Source organism: Saccopteryx leptura, chromosome 13, assembly GCF_036850995.1.
Source record: "Saccopteryx leptura isolate mSacLep1 chromosome 13, mSacLep1_pri_phased_curated, whole genome shotgun sequence".
Taxonomy (NCBI): Eukaryota; Metazoa; Chordata; class Mammalia; order Chiroptera; family Emballonuridae; genus Saccopteryx; species Saccopteryx leptura.
This window is the reverse complement of record NC_089515.1, coordinates 14,974,406-14,999,061: the sequence shown is the minus strand read 5'-3', so window position 1 is coordinate 14,999,061 and position 24,656 is coordinate 14,974,406. Positions and strand designations below refer to the sequence as shown.

The 24,656-nt window shown below is 51.1% G+C and overlaps 1 protein-coding gene across 13 annotated transcripts in view; it reads right to left on the bottom strand.

Moving 5' to 3' along the window:
* NRAP (nebulin related anchoring protein) overlaps positions 1-24,656 on the bottom strand; it is a 71,765-nt gene that overhangs the window by 813 nt on the left and 46,296 nt on the right. For 6 of the 13 annotated variants that reach the window (XM_066355221.1, XM_066355229.1, XM_066355230.1 and 3 more), the window contains 15 exons: positions 23,740-23,844; positions 22,918-23,025; positions 22,284-22,397; positions 20,416-20,613; positions 18,958-19,062; positions 17,571-17,669; positions 15,158-15,262; positions 14,691-14,798; positions 13,515-13,826; positions 9,313-9,417; positions 8,402-8,500; positions 7,007-7,111; positions 3,587-3,694; positions 2,095-2,406; positions 265-896 (listed from right to left, as the gene is read on the bottom strand). In XM_066355221.1, coding sequence (XP_066211318.1) covers positions 648-896; positions 2,095-2,406; positions 3,587-3,694; positions 7,007-7,111; positions 8,402-8,500; positions 9,313-9,417; positions 13,515-13,826; positions 14,691-14,798; positions 15,158-15,262; positions 17,571-17,669; positions 18,958-19,062; positions 20,416-20,613; positions 22,284-22,397; positions 22,918-23,025; positions 23,740-23,844 — 2,232 coding nt within the window. In that variant the 3' untranslated portion in view covers positions 265-647. Of the gene's footprint in view, positions 1-262; positions 897-2,094; positions 2,407-3,586; positions 3,695-7,006; positions 7,112-8,401; positions 8,501-9,312; positions 9,418-13,514; positions 13,827-14,690; positions 14,799-15,157; positions 15,263-17,570; positions 17,670-18,957; positions 19,063-20,415; positions 20,614-22,283; positions 22,398-22,917; positions 23,026-23,739; positions 23,845-24,656 lie in introns of those variants that run through there. The other 7 variants (XM_066355226.1, XM_066355234.1, XM_066355227.1 and 4 more) reach the window with 3 other exon arrangements.

Here is a 24,656-nt window from a genome sequence, read left to right as displayed (position 1 = left end):
TAAGGTGCCCGCTCCCACGGGATAGGGCAGGCTGTCTAAGGTGCCCGCTCCCACGGGATAGGGCAGGCTGTCTAAGGTGCCCGCTCCCACGGGATAGGGCAGGCTGTCTAAGGTGCATGCTCCCACAGGATAGGGCAGGCTGTCTAAGGTGCCCGCTCCCACAGGATAGGGCAGGCTGTCTAAGGTGCCCGCTCCCACAGGATAGGGCAGGCTGTCTAAGGTGCCCGCTCCCACAGGATAGGGCAGGCTGTCTAAGGTGCCCCGCGGGAGCATGGAAAGCATTCACCTTCCTCCTTCCTCTTCCCCTCCGCCACCCTCTCTCAGAAAGAGGATCCTCAAGGCAAGCAGGGGAAAGAAGCGGAGCCAGTCTCTCATTTAGAGGCGGCGTCTCTCTTCTGAACAAAGTAGGGTTGAAAACGCAGACTGTTGGAGCCAGCCAGTCCCTGACCCTTTCTGTGAATGTAATGAGCAAGCAGGCAGCCTAGCCTGGGCCGCCATGGCCCAGGATTGATGTCGCCCCGGCAGGTCCATCTCCGCCGAACTAATGGCTAGGACTTCAGAGAAAACCCTGCAGGAAGTTTAACCCGGGAGTCATCCACCTGGTCATCTCAGACCCGTGAAATTAGGCACCTTGCTTGAGCTGCTTCTCACACATCTTTAGAGCCAGCTGACCTTTGGCCAAAAATAAAATTCAAAAAGACACAGCGAGCTTGCCTTTCCCCATGGCCTCGCAAACCAGTGCGGGCTGGCACCTGGCTACTTACGTAAGCCCCCTGGAGGCCCAGACCCCTCGCGTTGGCCAGTTCTGCAGCCCGCCGAGCCATTTCCACTTTGTAGGAGCCAGGAGGGGTCCAGCCAATACCTCTGGTCAGGTTCAAGTCTGATTTGTACTTGACCTTGGGGGAGGGAGGAAAGAAAGAGGAATATGTCAGCAGGTTTGGGGATAGTTTGGTCCCAGGACAGATAGGCTGTGAGATGGCAGCTGTGTGTTTGTCAGTAAAATAATGACAAGAGGAGCAAACTCATCTTGGGCACGAGCTCCCTGACACTGAGGACCCGGCCCGGCCCAATGTGCTGTGAGCCTGGCCAGCTCGTCGCTGTCCCTTGCATGGTTCCCTTCAGGTGAAGAAAGGAGCAATGGGGGCGGTGGATGGGGAGACCTGGTTCAAGTCTGAGCTCCTGCCTTCACTTGCTCTGTGACCTTAGGGAAGTCACTGCCCTTCTCTGGGCTTCAGTTTCCTCCCAGAGGGCAAGTGCAAGGGCTGGTTGGGTAACTACTGAGATCCCTTAGAAACAGTCCCGCATCACAGTCAAGAGTTTGGGCTCTCTGGTCAGAGAAAGACAAGTACCATGTGACTGATCTCACCTATATGTAGAATCTAATCAACAAAATGAACTGACGGACAAAACAGAACAGAGGCAGGGGTACACGGACAGCTGCCAGGGGCGGGGTGGGGGCTGGATGAAGGAAGGTAAAGGAATTAAGAAGAAAAAAACAAACCGAGAACATATATATGTATCAATCACATAGACAACACTGTGGTGACAGCTGGAAGAAAGGGGAGTCAGGGTAGGTGGAGATGGGCATGGGGGGCAGGAATGGGGACGGAGAGAGACTTTGCTTGGGGCCGCGGGTGCAGGATGTGCAGGCGATGTACACCTGAAACCTGTATGATTTTGTGAACCAGCGCCACCCCAATAAATTCAATTAAAAAAAGAGCTTGGGGCTCTCACATCAAACCAAGTGGGGTTCATGTCTCAGGTCTGCCACTTATTTGCAGTGGAATCTTGAGTAAGTTACTTAATGTCTCTAAGCCTCAGTTTCCTCATCCGTAAAATGGGGGGATAAGGGGGTTATTGTGAGGGCCACATGGCAGAATGTTTGGAAGGCAGGTGACACCACAGCCTGGCCCAGAGGAGGAACTGGATTAATAGCAGTTATCGTTATCATTTCTCCAGGAACCGATGCATGAGGTGTCCTGGATTCAATCTCAGTCTGGGTGCTCCCAGAGGTGACACGAGTGTGGGGTACAGCCATCTCTTTGGAAGGGGCGCCGGAGGAAGCGCCTCGGCCGGGGGGTGGGGGCAGCTCACGTCGCTCTGCAGCTGGTGGACCTTCTGCGCATGCTTCAGGCCCAGCTGCTCCGGGTCGCAGGTGGGCTGGGGCAGGGGCTGCCTGTAGCCCACGTCGCTGGCCAGCTGCTGGCTCTTCTTGGCCTGGAGGAAGCCGGGCTGGTCTGGGCGGCTGTGGAACTGGGACCGGCTCTTAGCAAAGTCCTTCTTGTACTCATTGTCACTCTGGAGTCGGCCGACGCTGAGGACATGCCTCATCCTCGGGTCGTCCCTGGCGCTGCGGTACCCGATCTGCAGGCCCCGATCCCGCAGGAAGGCCTCTCTGTACCGGAACTGCGGGGCGGAAGAGCAGAGGTGAGTCACGGGGGGCCCACCTCTCCCCTTCAGGGTTCTCAGCAGGAGTTCTGCAGTGCGTTAGGGGCACAGCATCTCATTCAGGTAGACCCACACTTGTGTCCCCCTTCTGCCACCTCCTAGCTGCCTGGCCTTGGGCCAGTTACGGAGTCTCTCTGAGCCTCAGTGTCCCCATCTGATAAAATAGGAGGATGAATCTTCACCCCGTGGAACGTTAGGAGATTCCGGGACATGGGGGACTCGCTTCATGTCTGGCACTGAGTGGTGGCTGCTGGTACACTCGCTGCTGTGATTCATGATCCCACAGGCAGAGAACCACATTTGCTCAGCAGCCCCTTTTCCACTGGTTCTTCCCAACTTTGAGGGGCCCCAGCCAGTGCTCCTCAAGCCATCTACGGTGAAGGATGGCATTCTTTTTAGTTTGCTTTTTTAATATTCAATCCATCAGAGCCCAATATGTGGTCCTACTGCGTGTGATCAGTGGCATAGTAGTAGTACAACATGCATTTGAAAACATCCAAACTGGCCTCCCCCACGCTCAACAGGGTGGGTCCACAGGTCACATGCATGGATGTCACATGTCTAACTGCTGAAGATCTTTCTACACACTTGCTCTTGATTTTCATACATATCTCACTGTGGACCAGGAACTGGCCGTTTGTAAGTGATCACGTGTCTAGCCACAGTGCCCACCTCTCTCATAATTACAGCTGCCATGTTTCAACACCTGTTATGTGATAACACTCTAAACCACTTCATTTTCTTTCCTACGTCCATCCTTGTAGACAAGTATTAGATTCCCTATTTCAAAGACACAGAAATATGAATTCAGAGAATTTAAGATACTCGCTCAAGACCACAGAGCCAATTCCTAAGTGACTGAGCTGGGACCTGAACTCAAGTCAATCAAGGGCAAAAATCCAATCTCGTTCTACCCCATCACCCTGCACGTTAGCTAAAAGAAGTCCTTTGAGGACAGATCAGCAGATCAGTCATGTGTTAATTGACCTCTAGAAGATAAGGCCTATTTATTTTCTCTTTCATTTGGAATAGTTGTTCAATTTTGGTTCCAGATGGTTTGCCTTTCAAAAGACCTGGGAGAACCAGAGAGAAACCTCTCGGTGACAGAGAGAGAGAGAGAGAGGACGCGGGGTCTTACATCACTGGCGATCTCCCTGGACGCCCGGGCAGTCTGGAACGGGATGGCATCCAGCCTGAAGTCATAGGCACCAGCCCGGGTCTGTTCCCAAGAGTTTCTGTAGACTTTCTAGACGAGAAAAACAAAGAAATGAGTGAGCAGGGAGTAACTCCACATCTACCATGTTGCTGGTTCTCAGCAGAAACAGTTTCTAAACACAACCCCTCACCTTGTTAGTGCCCAGAATGGCAGAGCCCATGCCCCATGTCCATGCTGGGGCTTCCTCCACTCTGGGATTAGTGGGGCTGGCCACCAAGGGCCTCAGCTCTAGGCACAACCTGAGGAACCTGCTATTGTGGGTCTGGACCATTGGCCACACCCCCTTGGACCCAGAGGCCCCGCCCCCTCTCCTGTGTTCGCATTCACTTTAAGGGCCACAGGTTTACAGTTTCTAGATGCCAGAACTCAAAGTTCAAGAACTCTGTCTTCCCACCTGCTGAAAGTGCTCTTCCATGGGTCCTGGTACGCATATATTCATTAGCTCCACTGACTTCCCAGGGGCCCCTTCGCCCCCTCTGATGCAATGCCACCCCATCACTAGGAAGCAGGCTGCATCCCATATGTACCCATGGTGCCCGCACTGAGTGGAAGAAGAGCCGCCTTCACCTAAGTTAAACTGATTATCACGAAGCTGACCAAGTTCCTGACCTATGGATTTCACATCTTCCTCTTTCATTTCTTTCCCTTTTCAAGTTGTTCTCATATGCCCTCCAGGAGTCCACAATCACAACCCCTTCATCCTCAGGTAAAGCCACATCACCGACAGAGGCATCAAAATCTCCTGTGCCTTCATGTGGCTAATATTTTTTTTTTCAGGATAAGGGGATGGCTCCGTGAAAGGAGCCCTCTGGCAAGCCCAGTGGAGGGCCCGGCCTTCATCCCGCCACAGAGAAGGGAGACAGCTGAAGCAGCACAGCACCGATGCTGTCGGTGGCTTGCTCCTTCCGTGAGCCACAGCAGGTCAGGGGTGCCCTTAAGACCTTCACCTTTGTCACTTGGAAATAGAGGTCAAGGCTGGGGCTTCCTTCTGCAGGAGATTGGGGGAGGGGGATTGAGCAGAAGAGCAGTGGCAGATAAAAAGATAAGAACATCACCCACCCTACAGCAGGTGATAGAACTAGAGGGGACCACGAAGTCCCACGCTTGGGCCAAGCATGGTGGGGGTGATCCGTTTTGTGTCCTGCTGTTCATCTTCTCCTGCATTGTAGCTTCCAACTCCCAACATCTCACACCACAAAGCAGGAGCCAAGTGCCTACTATGATCAACGGTCTTGAAATACAGAACTGAAAATCACCGGGGTAATCAGCTAATTAGTGGGTGGCACACAGGGCCCCAGTGGTTAGATTTGCCAGGTGCCTGTTGAGTTTAGCAGGCAGGACTGGGAGACATAGAGAAGGGGAGGGGCATTCACTAAACGACAGATGGGCCAATCCCCGTTAGCTTTGTGTGATTCCTGTTTGGAGGATCCCACAAATATCAGAGAAGCATCTAGAGTCAAACCCGTATCATTTCCTAGAGAGGGGTTGGCGCCTTCCTAATCAGAGTCTGGTCCAACACCAAACTGCAGGTTAGGTAATGACACCAAACTTTACACAGCATCGAACTCCAGCATCACCCCACTTTGGTGTCCAGGGCACCCCAGCTTCCGAGCTTCTGTAACTGAGGGTCAAGTAGAGCGTGACCCAGATTGGGGTTCCCCCTTTTTCTCCTGGTCACTTCTCCCTGGATGCTATTTGCTTGATGGTCACCACTTCCTCCCTGAGTTTTTATTCTGCTGAGGCTTCTGCCTTGCCACTGGGAGTCTTTAGATTCCGTAGGCTCTTTGATTTGGAACCCTGGGCGTTCCTCTTCTTTATCGCAGTGGGCACAGTTTTGTCCTCATCCTCACACATTAGAGTCATTTGATTTTTAGTTATTTCGGCTGCCTTACACATCTCAATGGCTTTCTTTGCCCAGGAAGGTCACTTTTCCTCTACATCCTCCGCACAGAGCACTTGATCCAATTGTGCGTATTCTAACACCCCCCTCCCCCAAAGAAGTGCGCTTTCAAAAGAGGTTCATGAGTTCTCCATGTCCGCGTGCCCTGGTGGCTAATTTCAGCTCCGGGACTCTGTAGATGGGCGTCTCTTGTGAGAGGAAAGATGCTACTGTCACCAGCCCGGGGGTGGCTGTCCTCCTTAAGCTGGGACCCACCTGGACTGGCAGTCTTATCCCAGTTTCTAGGACTGTGTGGGCCTCCAATAGCTCCTCACCCAGAGGCCTGGCCTCCCCCATCCTTGAAGCATTAATGAGACGGATGTTTTGTTCGAACTCGGCTGTAGGGGAGGTCCCGCTTCCCCAGATGGAGGTCAGCCCATCAGAGCTGCTGTTCTAAAATTATCCCTCGCGCGTCCCTCAAAAGCCTCAAATGGTCATATTAACTCGTATTTACAAAGCACCGTCGCATTCACCGCGTGGGCTCCCACCGGGCTTTACAAACGCAACAAACTAACATACACGCTAACTAGAAGGCGCCTCTCGCCAACCCCTGCCAGGCAGCCACCTCTGGGGTGAGAGGGAGCAGCTGTTCATCTGCACGGAGCCCCAGGACACAATGGCCAGGCTGGGGAGGGAAGAATGGCCGGCTGGGGGAGGCCCAGCGCAGCCCCAGGCCGACACACTCAGCCTGTGTTATTCTGATCTGACAGCATCTTTTGATTCTGCCGCCTGGCTACCTGTTATCCCAGGATCACAGCCTCGCGGGCTGAGCGGCCGCCTATTCTATTACAACCGGGGGTCTCCAGCCCCTGCTAACGACAAGCCCGGGTTTAGGCAACAGCGTCTTGGTTATGCACGCAAAGGGCACACATCCAAAGGAAACTGAAGTGTGGGAGGCCACAGCCCCTGGCACAAAGGAGCAAGTTGTATTTGGACCTGATGGGCCACAATGGTGGCATCCTTCCAAGCGGCGGGATGAGACAGCGCCACTGTTTCTCCAGAGTCACCCGCTGAATGGCTAAGGAGGGGTGTCCAGGAAGCTAACAGAGCAGTGGCTCCACCTGCCAGAGCCAGGGCCCACTCCTCGGCCTGTGACCCCGCGCACCGCCGCGGTCTTCCTAGCCATGTCTAGAACCAGAATGTGAGTGCTGGATGGAACCACAGGCTTCATTAGCTCAGCTCCATCCCCATTTTACAGTTGAGGAAACTGAGGCCCAGCGGGGAAAGTGACTTAAAGTCGCACATGTAGTCTGTCCCACTCTCAGTCCACTGTTCTTCCTGTCCCACGTCCTACTTCCTAGGGCTCCTGTTTTGAACAATTAAAATGCAGTCCGGGCACCGCTCACTGGACAGGAGCAGGCACCACCCCTGCCCACCACGCACCGCAGGGCCCACTGACTTACGTCGCTCAGGTGCAGTGCGTTGAGGCGGGCTCTGGTGAAGTCGGGGTGGTCGGGGAGCAGGGTGTATCTGTGCAGGGATTCCGCGTCCCCCGACCTGTACAGGCGCTGCAGGTAAGACAGGCTCGTGGTCAACGCAGAGCTACACTTGCTGACTGCACAGGCAGGAAGCCGGCTGCTCTCCGTTCCTGCCCCTCCCTACTCAAGTGCCCAGCAAAGGGACCGAGCCCAGCCTACATGTAGGGGGCGCCCTGCAGAAACCGCCCAGCGCTGGAGCGCCCACCTGGTCGGGCCAGGTGCGCTGGCTGCTTTTAAAGAGATCCTTTTCATCAAGGGCTGCTGCAAATTGGTGGGCTACACCTGCGTGCTTTACAAGCACAATAAGAGGTGAGGATACTTCTGAGGCTCCCTGCAGCTGAGCGGTATTCAAGCTTTTTACTACTAATAAGATGCCCCAACGCCTTTGTTATTTAACATTAATAAAATGAGACCGTAGCTAATTAGTCTTCTTATTATGAAATACTTCCTTCCACACGTGCTCTGAAAAGTAAAGTTTTCCTAGTTATCTGGGCCCCAGCAAGACGCAATTTTAAAGCTCAATCTGTATCTTAGCTGCTAATTTTAGAGCTGCGATTTAAGAACTGCAAACAGTTTTAAGAAGCACCAGGGTCTCATTTATCTTCAGAGAGGAGAATTTAATATTTAATATTCCCAATCCTTTCCTAAATTCAGTTTGGTCTTTGCCAGCGTGAACAGAACTGCAGTTGGCTTCCGCGCGAAGACGGCGCGACTTGGTCGCTGTATGTACAGAAATGAAACCTTTGACCAATTCAGAGAAATAATATGTAACTTCCTATTCTTTGAAATAAATACAGGCGAGAGGAAACGGGGCTAACTCATACAGAGAGTAAAGCAGAAAGGAGCCTTCAATACAGCTGTTCTTTCTTTTCTAACTGGGTTATGTTACGCTTCTAATTCCATTACTGGCTATCAACAATTAAGATGTGTCTGATCTATTAATAGTATCTGGGAAAGGATTGTCAGTACTATTTAGTGTTATTATTGTTATGATTATAAACCAAACCATCATAAGGGACATTCACTGAGGACTTAACTATGTTCCAGATATTTGCTAAAAACTGCACATACTTTTATTTATTTAATCCTCATCATAGAATCCACTTCATTTTAGGAAACGGTTACTGTCGTTACCCTCCTGTCTAATAAGGGGACTGAAGTTAAAAGAGATTAAGTTACCAGCCCAGGAACATCCAGAAGGTGGGTGGAAGGGTTTCACTCACATCTTATCCCGTTGGGAGACCGTGTTGGTCATTGCTGACTACTGAGATTCAGTGCCCACCGTGGTGTGCCCGCAATGAATGATCAGAAAACACCCACCTCGCTGCAGTGCATGTAGCTGTTTTTGGCATGGACCAGGTCCGGGGAGTCAACCACCGAGGTGAACTTGATACTGTCTGGTTTGTTGCGGTATTTGGTCTGTAAGAGGAAGACAAAGATTCATACATACAGTCGAGCATCATGCATTTTTTTCTGGATGCAGCTTGACCCCCACCTGGTATCAGTCCCAAATATGCCAATGACATGATTGGAAAACAAGGCTCTCTTCTTGGTGTGCGCAGAGCGAGAACACAGAAGAGACCCAAGCTGCCTCTGCGATAAGGAACATTTTATAAGCATTCACACTCCTAAAAAAAGGAGGCTGCAACACACCAGAGCTCATCCCAAGGAATTCAGCAAAGGGCAGATTCAGCATCAACGTGGCCCTGCTGGGACCCTACCCAAGCAAGGTCTGTTATTAAGAAACTGGAGAAGGCAGAGCCCCCCTGGAGGGGATCCCAGGGCAAGAATCCACAGCCATCAAACAGTGGAGTTCAGTTAATGGAACTAACCCTGGGCAGCTTTTAACACTGTCTGCAATCAGAGAACCCTGGGACTCCGGACACTCTGAGTAAACTCAGTAGGTGAGTGGCAAGTTCGGTGCCCCGCCCCATGAAAATAACGGGCCAGTTTAGATCGTAATTGTTCATTTTGTATCTATTGAGAACCTGCCAGTGCATCTTCCATCCCTCACTGCCCAATTTGGAATGCATCTTTAACTCCTCAGCAAAGAATTTATTTGGAGAGAAAGCTTGTTCTATTTTGGGATTTGGTGGCAAACAGCCCCGCAAGAACATTGGGAGTCCAGTGACTACGAGGTCCTCCTGGGAGCTCCATCCCATAAGCAGGTTCCCTCTTCAGAAGGAAATTAAGGCGAGGCTGCGATCGTGGACGAGGCTGCTGGATGGTACCTCGCTGATGAGTTCTCCAGCCTTCTTCGCGCTCTCTATCTGTGGGGAGCTCAGCGCCAGCCATCCTGTGCCCTTCATGCCCATCAGGTCCGACTTGTAGCGCAGCTGCAGAAAGAAAACCATTGGCTTTCATCAGGGGGGTGTCTAACCCTGGCGGGGCACGAGTCATAACACTCCAGCACAACATTTTGACATCTTCATTCAGAACGCATTCTGCATGTCATGAAGTTGTTTGAATTTGTGCACTCTGCCAGGAATTAAGTAACGGGTCGGGCGTACGTCAGGTACACCCAGAACCCCACCAGCGCACTGGCAGGATTGGAAGCAGAGGGTAATGACCTATGCAAATGACCACTTAAAGGAAGAGCTGACACGCTCAAGGCCAAGCACCGCCCCCATGGATTTTCACTCTGGTGGCCACGTGACTGACCAGCTGCCTAAATGGAAACGTTTCCACAGTTCAGTTGAGGAAAGTGCTTTGAACTCCAGATCAAACCTGCTGCGACTTGAACCAAATCATTTTAGCAATACATGACTCAGTTTCTCTCTGTGATGCCTGAAGGTCATAACAACCACTCTGCTCTCCCAAGAACACCTGAGAGTATTCAGGGGCAAACACCACTCCATACACTAGATTTCTTCTCCCCTTGGGGTAGTCGGGCAAGTCGGGGGGTGAGGGGACGACAATGACAGCAGGACTCTGGAAACTGGAACAAACTTAGATACAGACGGCTAATCGTGGGAAAGCTATTAAAAAAAAAATCTTTCTGTGCCTCAGTTTACCTCCTCTTGATATGCACAATTTGCTTATATTGCAAAAATGGGCTAAGCCTTTTCCTTTTCTTTTTATATTAAGGGCTCAGGAGATTAAAACTACAGCACTGTTCCCGGTGAAAAATAAGTGGTGCTTTAAGACAACTGGTCTGATTGGGGGGTCTCCTAAAACCTTCAATCTTACCACTCGGCTCCTTGATCTGCCCACCACGACCTGTGATCAGACAGCCGCAAGCATGCTTTTTCTCCGTCTCTTTATGGAAATTAGGCATTTTTAAAGACTTAGAAAAAGACTCTCCAAGGAAATCTGAAATTTGGATCTAAACAAAGTTGATCCCCTTTCTCTAATTTAGATATCAGCTCAGCTGTAGCGCTAAGTATCGCTGCAGAGAGCGGCCTCGCAGCCTTTTAGCGTTCTTTCATTTCAGGGTTCACGGCGCTCCTCACAGCCAGCCTCAAAGAGGGCCCGTTTCTGATCTACTGTCTGCTGGTTAATACCCCCGTGCAAATTCGACTCTGTTTTCCAACTGGCGCAGGAGAACATCACTCGGGTCCAGTAGCAGGTTTCAAAACCCCGTGTCAGTCAGTCATTGCTTTTTAGACCGCGATCTTTCGGTCTACACCGGCAAAGCTTTTGCCTTCCACTCTGATAAAGAACAGAGAAAATTGGATAAATTTCTAAGTTAGAGAGAATAATCCTACAGGGCCTCTTCACAGCCGGGCCCTGCTCCTTTCATAGGCGAGATGAAGTGAGGAGCGTTCTTTCAACTCGCCTTTTGTTGAGCTGAACAGTACAATCGCAGGTGAGTCAGAAAGCAAGATGCGGCTTCCCCAAAGATCTGACTGCGCCTCCGACTCCCTTATAAATGGATGGTCTATTAATATTTCAGCTCCTGGCCCAGCTTTGACTATTCACGCGGACCCTAAAAACAACACCCTTGCCCCAGACTTCATGATAAAAGAGGGGGAGAGTGGAGGGGAGTCTGGAAGGAGCAGCTAGCCAGAGATGGGTCTGAAGAAGGACTCGGAGATAACAGGAGACCTTCTCCAGCTGTCCGGCAGAACTTGGCGTCCTCAAATGGCAGCCTCACAATTTTTCCCTTGCATACGTTGAGGGCCTGGGAGCCACCTGTAGATTCCACGCATGGGGCTTCCTGGCACGCTTGTTTCAGAGGACTGTGTTGCAAATGCACAAATTGCATGTTTCAGTTCCTAATTTCTAACAGGAGCATGTTTACAGCTGCACCCAGGAGGTGGCCAGGGGTAGGGTCTAGTTGTCAGATCGATAAGGAATCATTATAATCACTCCCTTGCCTAAGATGTCCCTTGCTTTAGACTCATTTCTGTGTTCTGTTCATACACCATTCTGCAAAGGAGGAGTTCTTATTTCCGTCTACGGGACAATGGTGATGTTCAAATGATTGTCCAGAGGCTCGGAAACGCCACCAGCCACTGTCCTCTAGGCATACCACACCGGGAAGCCCTCAGAGAACCCTCAGGAGCTAAAGCACCCCGGTTTCCTAACCCAGCCACCGAGCTCCTGAACTGAACGCAGAGCCCGGAGACGCTTGGCCTCTTACTCTCTGTATGGTCTTGGGTGAGTCATTTTCCTGCCTGCTTGTGACCCTGGGCAAGTTACTCCAGACTGTAGGTGCCTTAGCTGCTGCATCTGTAAAACGGGTATAATACTAGTACCACCTAGATCTTAAATGAGATGGTATTTAAACAAATGCCTGGCCCAGAGTTCAGTGTTCCACACATTGTGGGGTCTACTGCCCACAGCATCGTGGAATCCAGAACCCCAGATTAACATATTTGAACATTAAAAAACGATGCATGAGGCATAATATGGTAAATTCTCAGCACTCAAAGCTTTCATACGTGCCCTGGTTTGTAAAACATTACCCTAAGGTTTACCAATTACCAGTTCTTGGGAAGGGCTCTTCTTTTTAGACTGTTTTTCTTATAGTTTTAGTTCAAATAGCCTTTCTTTTCATAAATAGCCATGATATAAATGGTAGCTTGAGGTGCTGTTGAGGTTTTTATCTCCTTATTTAGTAAAATAAAGATATGGCACTATGTTGATGTTACCATTTTGCAAACATTTGCCAGTGACACCTGAAATCTGAGATTACCAATCAAAGTAGAAGTCTCTGCATTGGTGATGGAGAGATGAGGTCTAGACCGGGAAGGGACTGCTCAGGGCCACACAGCCAGGAGATGACAAAGCTGGGCTTCTAAGGCACATCTTCAGGGTCCCAGCTTGGCCCCCCTCACCTCTCCCAGGGGGCCTCTGTATCTTCCTCAGGGGACTGTCCTGCCCAGGAGGGGTTCTCTCCCCTCCTGCCATGAATAAGGCATTGACAGAGCCCCCGAGTCACTCTCTGAGCTGTACTTGGGGGCCTCAGGGTGGCCTTCTAGCATGAGAAAGGCTTTTCTGAGTGGAACTTGGACCATGCTTCAGTCACAACATCCTCTGTGGGGGAACCGATGGGCTCACCCTGCTCCACACTCAACTTACTGGTGAACGAACGCAGTCCTGTAGTTCCAGGAAGAGGTACTAATAGCTAGATCACCACTCATTCAACCACTGTGCCGTAACTAATCATCGATTGTGTGTTTGGAATTCTCTGTCTGTGCCACTGCTCAGCTAAGAGCAGTCGTCACCTGAGGGCCACCAGGATCGGAAGGCTTGGTGTAGAGAATGTAATGAAAATCACTAATGCCTGTTGGTGTGATTCTGTGGACCTGGTACCGTGCTGAGTGCTTCATATAGGCCAGGTGTCAACTGAGACCTGGACTCACAGTCGGGTGCAATTTTAACCCCTGGTACATCTGGCAATATTTTAAGACATTTTTTATTGTCTTGAGAAGGAGTGCTATTGGTGTCTAGTGGGCAGAGGCCGGGATGCTACCAGAATTATCCAACCCCAAACATCAAAGGTGCCAGCATTGAGAAATCCCAATGAGGATGATGAGGGTTAATGTGACAACAGTCTGGTGGGTTATGCTCAAAAATGACAGCGCCTTCCACTGGACATGTCCCAGTGTCTAGAGACACGGCGGGTGCCAAGCCCAGAAGTGCCGACCACAAAACATCACCATAATTATCATATCCCAGCTGAGGACCTGAGGCTTGGAGGGGCATGGGACGGACTCTAAAGGAGCTGAGTCTAGAACATTCGCTGTGACCTGGGCGGGGCTGGTGCTACTCACCAGCCTGCTTGGTGCCCTTGCTCGGGGCGGGGGGGACCTCCTCTTTCTGGGCCTCAGAGTCTGCATCTGAGCTGTAGGAAGCAGGACTCCCCCATAATGGGCTCCCTCCGGAATAGCAGGATGGTATAAACTGTGGGTCCTGGGGCCAGTCCTGCTTCGACCTCTCCCATGTGACACCATCTTTAAAACACAGAAGTGCCCCCCTGCCTCACCTCACTCTGCAGGGCATGAGCTCTCTTGGCCCAGGCCATCTTCAGGTCCTCGGGCAGCGCCGTGAACTTGTGGCACCGTGTCCTGTAGTCACGGTCGCTGGCCAGGGCCTGGGCCTTCCTGGCGTGGACCAGGTGCACCATGTCCATGGGCAGGTGGTACTCTGTTTGGCAGCCCGCTGCCTCCCTCCTGTAGTGATGCTCGCTCTGCAGCTGGCCCATCCGCCGGCAGTGCTGGAGCCGGGGGTCGTCGCTGACACTCCGCACCCCGATCAGCCTCCCTCGCTCCTTCACGAAGTCATGTCTGTAGAGAAACTGGAAGGGAGGACCAGCCGGTCAGGGCCCGGCTCTCGGCCTGCTGAAGCTCCATCCATGCGTTTTCGTTGCAGACCCTAGAAAAACACTGCCCGTCCTTACACTGGGGGTGATGATTATAAGGAAAACCACAGTGAGGCTGGCCTGGGAGGGTGGACAATTAAAACATCCCTCCATCCTTCCTGCCTAATTACAACCAGATCCTCAGAACCAAAGCTAGGGCCCTGCTCCCTCTACTTGTCCTGTGGCCAAAGGAGATTTTCAGAAATGGTAAAAAAAAAAAAAAAAAAATTTAATTTAAAAAAAGTGTGCTTTATCCATTTGCACTTGGCAAAAGACAGGACCCATTTATTTGAAGCCCACATTTTCTGTGATTTGTGTGTGGGAAAGAGAAAGTCACCTTCATGTCCCAAAGCTACGGACGCTAGCGACACTGTGGCGGAATGAACACAACCAGCAAACCCCAGGGCCAGCGTTGAGAAACGACAGAGCCGAGCGCGGGACGCGTGGGGGCTGTGTGACAGTTTCTGTCGCGAGTTTTCTTTCTGGTTCCGGGTGGAGTTAGAAAACAGGCAGCTCACACGTTCCAGGCGGGTGGTTCTGTAGACGCTGCCATTAGAACTAAACCGTCCTCTCCTTCCTGCCGGAGACCTTTGCCTGAATTTAGCTTCTGATTAACAAAAAAAGCTCCCTCTCCCTCCCTTCTGTCAAAGGACCTCATTCATAACTAATAGGTTCTGCAGGTGACATCCTGTCTCACATGATGATAGATTCGCTTTAATTCGGGGAAATCAGCGGTAGGCATTGTTTTACATAAAGTTAACAGGAATTAGGCAAGACGGAAGGTCATATCATTCAACTCACATCACTGGCTCTATCTCCAGAGACCCGAGCAGCCTGGAAGGGGAGAGCATCTATTGTCAGCTTGTAGCCCTGAGCACGGAGATTATGCCAAGATTCCTTGTATTTTGCCTACAATAGAAACACATGTAGATTTTTTTAACCAAAAAAAAAAAAAAAAAACTTACATGAATCAACGAACAAAGGCTACCCAGTTCATTCTGTGTAGCACAGCACTCCAAAATCGATTTCTGACAAGCAAAAAAATCGATTTCTATTTGGCAAAAAAAATCTCATTAGCACACTCACTGTCATGGGCACTGACACATTACATAGGCAACACATTTGCGAAAAGTATATATAACCTAAGCATCTAAAAGACACATATTTTTTTAAGTTTCTGTGAGTGCCAGAGGGGTTACCGTTCGACCACACCACAGACACACGTGGCTTTGGAGCGTGCTTGAACCTCAGCAACAAGAAGGGCTTACGTCACTCAGATTGGCCGCGTTGGTCTTCGCACGGGCGAACTCGGGCAGACCCAGAGTCATTGTGTACTGGTGCCTCGCGTCCTCCCCGGACGCTTTATAAAGGCGCTGGGCAAAAAAAAGAAAAGACAGAAAGAAAAGTAAGACTGTAAGTGCTGTGCATTTCTGCAGTGCTTGATGGTCTTGCCCGGCTGGCAGTCGGGAAACACATCTGTAAAACGCCATTCACAGTGTCACAGTGCCCTTGCAGCCTTGGGGAAGATGCTTCTCTCAATAAAGACCATCTTGCATGAATCAAATGGAGTGACATAAAAAGAATATGCAAGCCCTGGCCGGTTGGCCCAGCATGTGGAGGTCCCGAGTTCAATTCCTGCTCAGAGCACACAGGAGAAGCACCCATCTGCTTCTCCACCCTTCCCCCTCTCCTTCCTCTCTATCTCTCTCTTCCCCTCCCGCAGCCAAGGCTTCATTGGAGCAAAGTTGGCCCTGGCACTGAGGATGGCTCCATGGTTCCACTTAAGATGCTAGAATGGCTCCAGCTGCAACAGAGCAACGCCCCAGATGAGTAGAGCATCGCCCCCTGGTGGGCATGCCGGGTGGATCCCGGTGGGGCGCATGCAGGAGTCTGTCTGACTGCCTCCCCGCTTCTAATTTTGGAAAAATACAAAAGAATAAAAAATTTTCTAAAGAATATGCAAGGAATGGCAAGTGGCTCTTGATATGACGTGTAACCCCAACATAGGGCACTTTGGCATATTGAATATGTTGAGCTGAAGGAATCTGAGGAACACAGGTACTAGAAGGACTCTCTCTAAATTTCCCCCTGAAGCAGGTCACAAGACCCTCCGGTGAGGGGTTCTCTCCCTACACCCAAGGAAAGGAGCGTCCTTGTCTTGGAAGACCAAGGGACGCAGGACGGACGCAAAGGAAAGGGAGCGAGCCGGCCTTGCTGTCCCCTGCGCTGTCCCCCACGTAGAAGCTACATGCTCCTACCCCCTGTCCCCAGCGCTTTCCACGCTTCATCAGACACAGCGTGAAACCTCCCAAGCGGGCTCAACCATTCCTTCCACTCTTCACCTCCTCATGAAGCCTCCCCTCCCACCTCTTGGAACTCAGAGTAAATACACGTTTATGCTTCTCTCTTATGAATCTGCCTTTCCTTGCAGAGCCCAGGGCCCAGAACCTAAGCTGGGTAAAGAAGAGGATTATTTTTTCCTCCCTCCCCTCCCCTTTGCTCAGTAGTAGTCTCAGGAAAGAAAAACCTGTGGGAATACCCTCGAGGTTCTTCCCACCGTAGACTTCTTCCTCAAGGACTTGGGGCAAGGACGACACTGAGACCTGGGATGTGTAGAGAAACTGCGATGTGTAAGGGAAGCTCCCAGACCACAGTCGGCATGCTCGACTGGAGCCCCGATCCCTGCATGGGTGAAATCACACCAATGCTCCCCGTCGTCTCGGCAGCCCCAAAACCGTCTATTCTCCTGACTTAGAAATGGTTGTGGCTGCTGAATTCTCTGAGCCCAGAAGCCCCAGCTCACAAATTGTTATCCCCCTAGCTCCCAGCTCACAAATCAAACAAGAAGGGCTCAACAGGAATTTAAAATTGGTAACATCATTCTTGCAAGCCCTTTGGACGTTCTTAATCCCAAGCTGCCCTTCCTGGCTTTGTGACTTGGGGGTGAGAGTGGGAACTAACAGTATAAATAGCCAAATCTCAACTGACTTCGAAGAGTGAGGGTCAGAGGGAGAAACCGAAACACTAAAGATGATGAAAAATCGAATTTTCTGCCGAGCTCCCGATCTGTTTCAAACTTGCCAGACAGCCGCTAAGAGAAAGTAGAAATGGCAAGATCCCCGCTCGGATGGAGATGCTAATGTGTGCAGACTGGGTAAACAGGAACACAGGTAGACATTCCAGAAGCTGGACAAACAACATACTCTATCCTTGGCTAACCTCACAGCCTCCCTGTAAGGATCGTCGGAATGACAGTGTAAAGGTGGTGAGCCGGTATTTGCTGAGACAGAACAAATGAGTGACAGACCAGTCCCTCTCAGATGGTATTGTGTATTTGTGGAGTCTGGGGCGGGGCCTGAGGTTCAGCATGTCTAACATGCTCCCAGGAGATCCCAATGCTGCCTGCTGGTGGTCTGTGGCTGCACTTGGCAGGGGGTGGGGCAGTGGGCAAGACTACAGACTTACCCCGATTTCCACCGGGGCCTTCTTTCCTTCTGGAAAATATTTAAGTTTTGTCTAATGACGTTCTTTTCTCCTAAATCTCCAAGCAAATACCCATGAGTCCACCACCTCCCCAAGTCCACATATATTCACACATCATTTTAACAATCAAGCAGGTTTTTTTGTTTGTTTGTTTGTTTGTTTGTTTAAACCATCCCAAAGCTGGCAGGAAGAGTTTACCTCGTTCGTAATCTGGTTGCTGAGTTTTGCGTGCAGGAGGCTGGGCGTATCTGGTACAGCTGTGTACTTGAGCGACTGGGGGTGCTGGCGGTATTTACTCTGAGTTCACACGCAAGAAGGAAGAAGAAGATTCGGTGAGGCATCAGACCAGAAGAAGAACCCACTCTTGAAATACTAGTTATAAAACCTCTTTGTGCAAAGGCTGTTTGTCTGTCACCTGGAATCTAGTCTGTCCCCTGCCCTTATAGCCTCAGAACTCAGTGGGAAGAAGAAGCAGGACAGAGCAGAGGGCTGACTCAGAGGCTGCACAGTGGGAAAGAAAAAGCTAGTTCCTTGCTGTGAATGTGAACATGACTATCGAAATTCAAGTTTTTTGACCCCAACCTTTGCTCGCTACAGATCTGGGGCTCCTCTGCTTTGGAGTGTACCGGAAACATATTTGTGTACATATTTGTGCAGCTCAAATATGTATTCATATGCCGCACCCACCCCGGGAGAGCCGGATTTAGTATCTCATCAGTGAACTCAAGGCTCTGGGTTTTTCTTAAGTTTCCCAGAGGATTCGGATGCACCCCAAGGTTTAGAAATCACCCACTTGATTTAGAGGTTTCACTGGAAAGGCAAACTACAAATTAAAATCCAAACCTTGGCTGATTTCGTTTGCCCGGGGCCCCTAATCAATGTGTAAGAAGCCGTAAGCCCATCTGAGGCACCCAGGCCGGCCCCTGACCACCTTTCACTTCTGGTGCCTTCCATCATGCCTTCCTGTCCTTGATCAACCAGGAATGGAAGTCCCAGGGCCCCTCTCAAGGGTAAGCAAGAGCCCGCAGGGTTCAAAGAGCTTAGATTCTAGACTTCCACATTTTTATCAGGAAAATATTGTATTACAAAGCTTAGAGTGACCATTTCCTATACGGCCACCAGAGAAGCACGGTGTTTAGAGTACTAATTCTCACAAACACAAGAAAACTAAATGAAAGAGTTATGAGTATTGCCATATGACTGATTAAATAGCTGAGGTTCAGAGAGGTTAGGTGACTGGCATGAAGTCACACAGCAAATGAGCACTGGCCTGGAGTTTCAGCCTTCATCTGTTGGTCTCCAAGGCCTACCCTCTTTACACTGAACCACAGGGCCAGTCTCCAAAAGGACACAAGGGAAGTACATCTTATGAGTCAGTGAATATTTATACATATGTTAATAGAGGAAGTGGTGATATCTACAAAGCTGTCTTAGGTGGCATTCGGTCTGAATGGAGAATCCAGTGAGGAGAGAGACCAGGGTTAATCGTGTAACGTGTAACTCACTTTCACAGGGAAAACACAGTTGTGCAGCCACCTCTGCTGCAGAAACACACCGGACACCCGACCCCTCCGGTCCCGGGTACCTCACTGATGAGTTCCGATGCTCTTTTTCTCCCTTCAATCTCCAGCGTGCCTGGGATGACACAGGCAACGCCTCGCATGAAGTTCAGGTCCGACCGGTACGCATTCTGCAAGGAACACCACGAGGAATCAGAAAAGCCAAACTCGCAGAACGAGGACGCAAAGGGACGCCAGAGGACCCACGCGGGCCAGCGTCGCGAGCAGGCGAGGCCAAGCCGATCTGTCCGGACGTCTCGGACTCGGCAAATGGGCTTGGAGAATGCGCATTCGGGAAACAGAAGTGCTCGGTCAGTAGGAAATCCTGCTGTCATGTGTTTCCAGCTGCGAGAGGGACACCAGGCGGACTTTTATTTGAATGTGGGCTATCAAAACAACGGACGCCGGAGCGGATTGTGTTTAGAAGGTCCGTTGTCTCAGGGCAAACATGTAACCGGCCTTCTAAGGCAAAACTCAGCGCAGAGGGTGGCCCTAGTGAATCGCGGGCAAAGAGGGGACCAGTGAATCCAGGGCGTTCTGGCAAAAGCCTGTCGGAGTCTGCACGGGTGGGGGCGTGAGTGGGGACCCGGGTGATGTGGGCTGTCCCCAAGTTCACTCCCCTTCCGCCACCTGGGCGCACTGCCTTCACCTCCCTCCCTCTAACAGAGATGGGGCGAGCGAGCGCTGTGCTCAGATGATGAAGGCCCCCCAAGCTGAGCCTGGCAGCCCGCCCCCAGCTGCTCTCAGGTTCCTGATCCTCTGTGTCATTCAGTAAACGCTGCACATGGGCACAAAATCGGAGCAGACGCCAGATAGCCAAGCCCGAGTGCCGCTCGCCTCGCGGGCACTGCCACACCAGGAGGGAGGGAGGGGTGGCGCCCATTTCCTTTTCTGATGCAGGGCTGTCACCTGCAAATCTCATAGCACGAAAACCTTGCAGGCGAGCGTGTCCGGTGAGTGCCCAACGGCTGCTGCTGCCTGTTGGGATGGGGCATCCTGTATCTCTTTGGGATTGAGGACATCCTCAATGGCCCCGACCCTCCTGGGCTTGCCAGCTTCTAAAAACAGAGATGTAAACTTGGACTGCACCCCCAGAATCAGTACCCCCTTCTCATGTCCAGTGGTGTGATCCTGGACAAGCTTTTTAACCTCTTTGAGCCTCGCCATCATTTCTCTATACAACGAGGACAAGGATTATTGGTAGAGGGTAACATTGAAGTTTCAATGAGATAATGCGTGAAATTCCAATGCTTAGAATTCGGCAGAAATTCCTCAGCAAGTGGTTGCTGGTATTAGACCTGTGCAGTTGAGCTTATGAAAAGGTAGCGGTGCTGTTTCAAAAGAAACTTCAGGTTTAAGATTCCTCTAATCTGGAGTCGTTTCCCCCACACACACACACACTGAGCCAACAGGAGCTAGTGGTCACTGCCTCGTGATGGAACTGGACAAGAAAGGGCCCTGAGAGACAGGCTGGGTCTCCTCACCTCGCTCTGCAACTTGTGAGCTTTCTTGGCACAGCGGAGCCTCAGGTCTTCGGCCAAGGAGGTGTACTGGGGGAGTGGGTGTCTGTAGTCCTGGTCGCTGGCCAGGCTCTGAGCCTTCTTGGCATGTACCAGGGTTACCATGTCCAACGGCAGATGGAACTGCGCCTTTGAGTGTTCAAAGCCTTTCTTGTAATTCACCTAGAGGGACAGACAGATCAACAGTGGCTATTTCAAAGTCACTATTCGCCTCAGGAGCATCAGAGACAGCCATTGCCATGCCACTGTCTCAGGTAAGCTTGGGGACATTCTTGGCAGGGCCAGGGTTCCCTTCTTTGGGGACTGGCTTAATAAGCAGGACTCGTCTCTAGGTCCTAATGCTCACCACCCCTAGCTCCTGGGGGTCACTCATTTGGGAGACACAGATGCATGGTTCCCCTGGTTGGGGAAGATACAGAAGTTGAAGGGACAAGAGAAAATGTCAATGTTTTTCTTGCTCAAGACTGGCTCTACCCTTTTCCCAGAGGCAAGAGGTTTGCATGCATAACCTGAGCCTTCCTACCATGGTTTCTTCCCTTCACCTTCTCAAGTTCACGTTCTGGACACCAGGGAGTTTCCTCTCAAACTAGTTTATGAAGAGCTTCTTCAAAACATCATATGCCCTGCTAGGAAACCCGGGAGCCAGGCGCAGTGGGTAGATGCTTGGAGAGCCAGTTCTGACAGGCGGGTTATTCCCTAAAGTCCAACATTATCCCGAGGCCGAAAGGGAGGGGCTCGTCTGCAGACCTCAAGCTCCACCAGGGTCCTAGGAGGAGCTAGCTGCGGGTCTGAGCTGCTCACTCCAGGCTTCTTGGGAGTCAGACACATAATCGCCACCTCTTCCTCTTCCATCCTTTCTGCGGACTTCCCGAAGCCCCAGCCACTTCTGCCCAACTCCCCAGTCCCACCTCCACTACTCTTCCCCTCACCCCTACCCTAGAGCCAAGGGCAGTTCATGTCCAACCCCACTCTCTTAGGTCATCACCCCAGGATGGAAAGGGGAAAAACCACGTTAGTAATGAGGACACTGAGGCAGAGAACATGTGAAGTTGTGGAAAGAGCGTGAGATGTGGAGCTAACTTCCTGTCCTGGCTCCACCCCTTTCTAGCTGATCTCTAGTCAGGATGAATAAACAGATGACGTTCCTAGAGAAACTGCCTGATGGTTCGACAAGACATCACATGTACAAATGTTTGGTCCTATGTAACCTGTTTTCACATATTAGATTTCACTGCTGCCATTAGCCAATTCACATACACATGTGCAAGGGGACACACGCACACGTCAGCACCCAGAGGGTTGAAATCAAGGGTTGCAATCTGAGATGCCTCCAGGAGCCAGACAGGTAGCAAAAGCGAGTGAAGGAGGAAGTGGGGGAGGAGGGGCCGCATAACTAGGAGGTACGGGCCCCTTCCAAGTGGAGCTCTCCGTAATCAACATCAACTGTCACTTTGAGGACTCCAGGTCCAGCTTCTGGCCAGAAGCCTAAAACTACTTTTATGTAAAATGTCCTGTTTTTAAAGGCTTGCGATTAATGCACTCTGTAGACCAAACAGAACCCTCTGCAGTCCAGATCCAGACTCCAGGCCCCTTTTAGTCGCCAATGGTCAAAATCATAGACTGCCCAGCCTGGAAGAGAATACGGGGTCAGCTAGCCCAAACCTCTCACTCGGCGGAGGAAGAAGCTGAGACCCAGAGGGGTCAACGGATCTGACTTGCCACAGAGACAGTTAGGGACAGAGCCGGGACCCTCAACCACAGGCGACATGAGTGGGCTGTGTGCATGGGGGGGGGGGGCGGGGGGCGGCTCTGTTGCGTTTTCTCCCACTTACTTCACTCTGCAGAGAGCTGGCATGCACTGAATGCGCGAGGCTGATGTCATCTTCCAAGCTCCGGGAGCCGAGCATCTGTCCTTTCATTTTCTCAAATGCCTCTTTGTATTTGTACTAAAGGGAAAGAGAACAGGAGAGAGTAACAGCTCAGGGACAAGGGACACGGAATGGAAGAGGTGGGTATTGGGCGAAAATGTTTTGTTCTTCTGACAGTAACTGGGGGAGTTAAAAGAACCGCGTGGGAGTCGTCAGAAGGCCTCTTCTTTCATATGCAAGACTCCCAATGACTAAAGGGCTGGGATATGAAATGGCAGGACGAGCTAGTGCTTGGGCGGCCCGTGCTGGAAGAAGGTGGGTGCATTGTTAGCCATCTCTTCACGTGGACTCGCTGTAGGGAAACGCATGGCGGAGGGTGCATTTCATCTGCACAGGGTCCTGGCTCTGCCCCGGCAAGGGCATTTTTTGTTGGAAGGGATGCTCTTTCTCACTGGTCACTATCTGATTGCCCTAACACAGTCGATTGGGAAAGAAGGGGATATTATCCACAGGTAAAAGAAGTCAGGGGTTAGGGGCAGAAGGCATAGAAAATTGGTGAGTATGAAACATTGTCACGGTAACGGAGACGGATGCTCACGTCGCTGATGATTTCGCCAGATGCCTTCGCTGTCTGGAATGGGATGGCATCCAACCTCAGTTTATACCCCCCGTCTCGAAGTTTGCTCCAGGATTCCTTATACCGTGTCTGTCGGGAAGATGTGCATGCGTCAAGACCGTCGTGTGACCTGGTGGTTTCCCAAACTCCCACTGCCAAAATGGGAATCTGGTTTGTTGTGGGGTTTTCTCCCAGTTGGGAGTCGGAGATCATTGGGGCTTAGAAAAATCACCAAAGAGCTGGGTCCTGTCTCCTGTCCACCCTTGGAGGGGAGAGACATGGGTGGGGGGTTAAAAAGCAAGAGGTTTGGAGTCAGGCAGCCCCAGACTTCTCTCAGCAGCAGGCTGATTGAAAGGAGGCATGAGGCTATAGGAGCATGGCTTTTTATATAAGATAAAGAGAACTCAGCTGTCTCTATCAAAGACCAGGATGGGGTGGGGGGCTAACAGAGGCTACGGAGGGTGAGGCCCCCATGTCTCTCCTTGCACAGCCACTGGACATAGCCACCTATTCTCATGCCCACATACCAGCCCCACAGTACAAATGCCCTTTGCACTGGGGCATTTTTCCTCGTCTCCTCCTTGTAAGTGACCTTGACTCTTCTGCAGGACCAGCTACATCGTTGGCAGGGCCCAGTGCAAAGAAAAATGCAGGGCCCCCTAGTTCAAAAACGTCACACACTTCAAGATACTGACTGCAGAGCATCAGACCAAGCGGGGCCCTTCTGAGCCCAGTACGCTGTGCGCCTCCGCAGGGCCCCCTGAGGTCCCGCAATGAAAACCCGTGTCCCCACACCGGCCTCACCTCGCTGATGTTCATGGCGTTCAGCTTGGCCAGCAGGACTTCAGGGAGGTCGGCTGTCTGCGTGTAATGATGCTTCATGTTTTCCCCTTGCTCCTTGTATAACCTCTGTGAACGGAGAGAGGTTTTGCATTAGACCCAGCAGCCTTTTCCCCACGCAACCATCAGCCAAGTTAAAACTTCAAGAGACAGGGGGGCTGCAGCTGCCACCGCCCCATGGAAACAGGCTCACGGGCGCCCTGCCTCCATCAAGATTTCACAAGCTAGCGCAGTGACATGCATTTCATTCTCTCCCAAGGTCTACATCCTCGCTCAGAACAGGACGGGCTGAAGCTTTTCCCCTGGGTTAACGCACCGCTTTTCGCGTGCCGCTGAGATGGACGTCAAATGAGAAATGAGGTATAGTTAACACCAGTAATTTTGTTATTAACTCTAAGCTAGGGAAGAGCATCAAAATTCAGGAGGCCTGAGAGATGACAGCTCGTCCACAGGGGAGGTTTTCTCCCCTGGACTTCCTTCAGTCCTCACCCCCTCTGCTATCTCAAGGATTCTTGGGCCAATAATCACTGTCTCCTGCGTGGGTCTGGGGCACTATTCACCCAGAAGTCTGATCTGGGCGTGTGATATTCTAGCAGTGAGCAGGGATACATGCAGTTGGCATCAGCCATCAGAGAAAGTTGCTAAACTGGGCTTTTTTTCCATCCCAAATCTTATTAGAATGTGTCCAAGTTTCTATGTATCACAGCAGTGCCCCCTAGAGTCGGCTCAAGGTAAGGAAGAAGCAGGCATTGTTTTCCTTCATACAAAAGTTCTTGTTTCTCAAAATTCAGTTTGATCCTGGTGGGCTGATTATCAAGGTCGGATAAATTCCTAAACCCATTAGTTTCTAAATCATCTCAGAATATATTTGGACAGGCGCT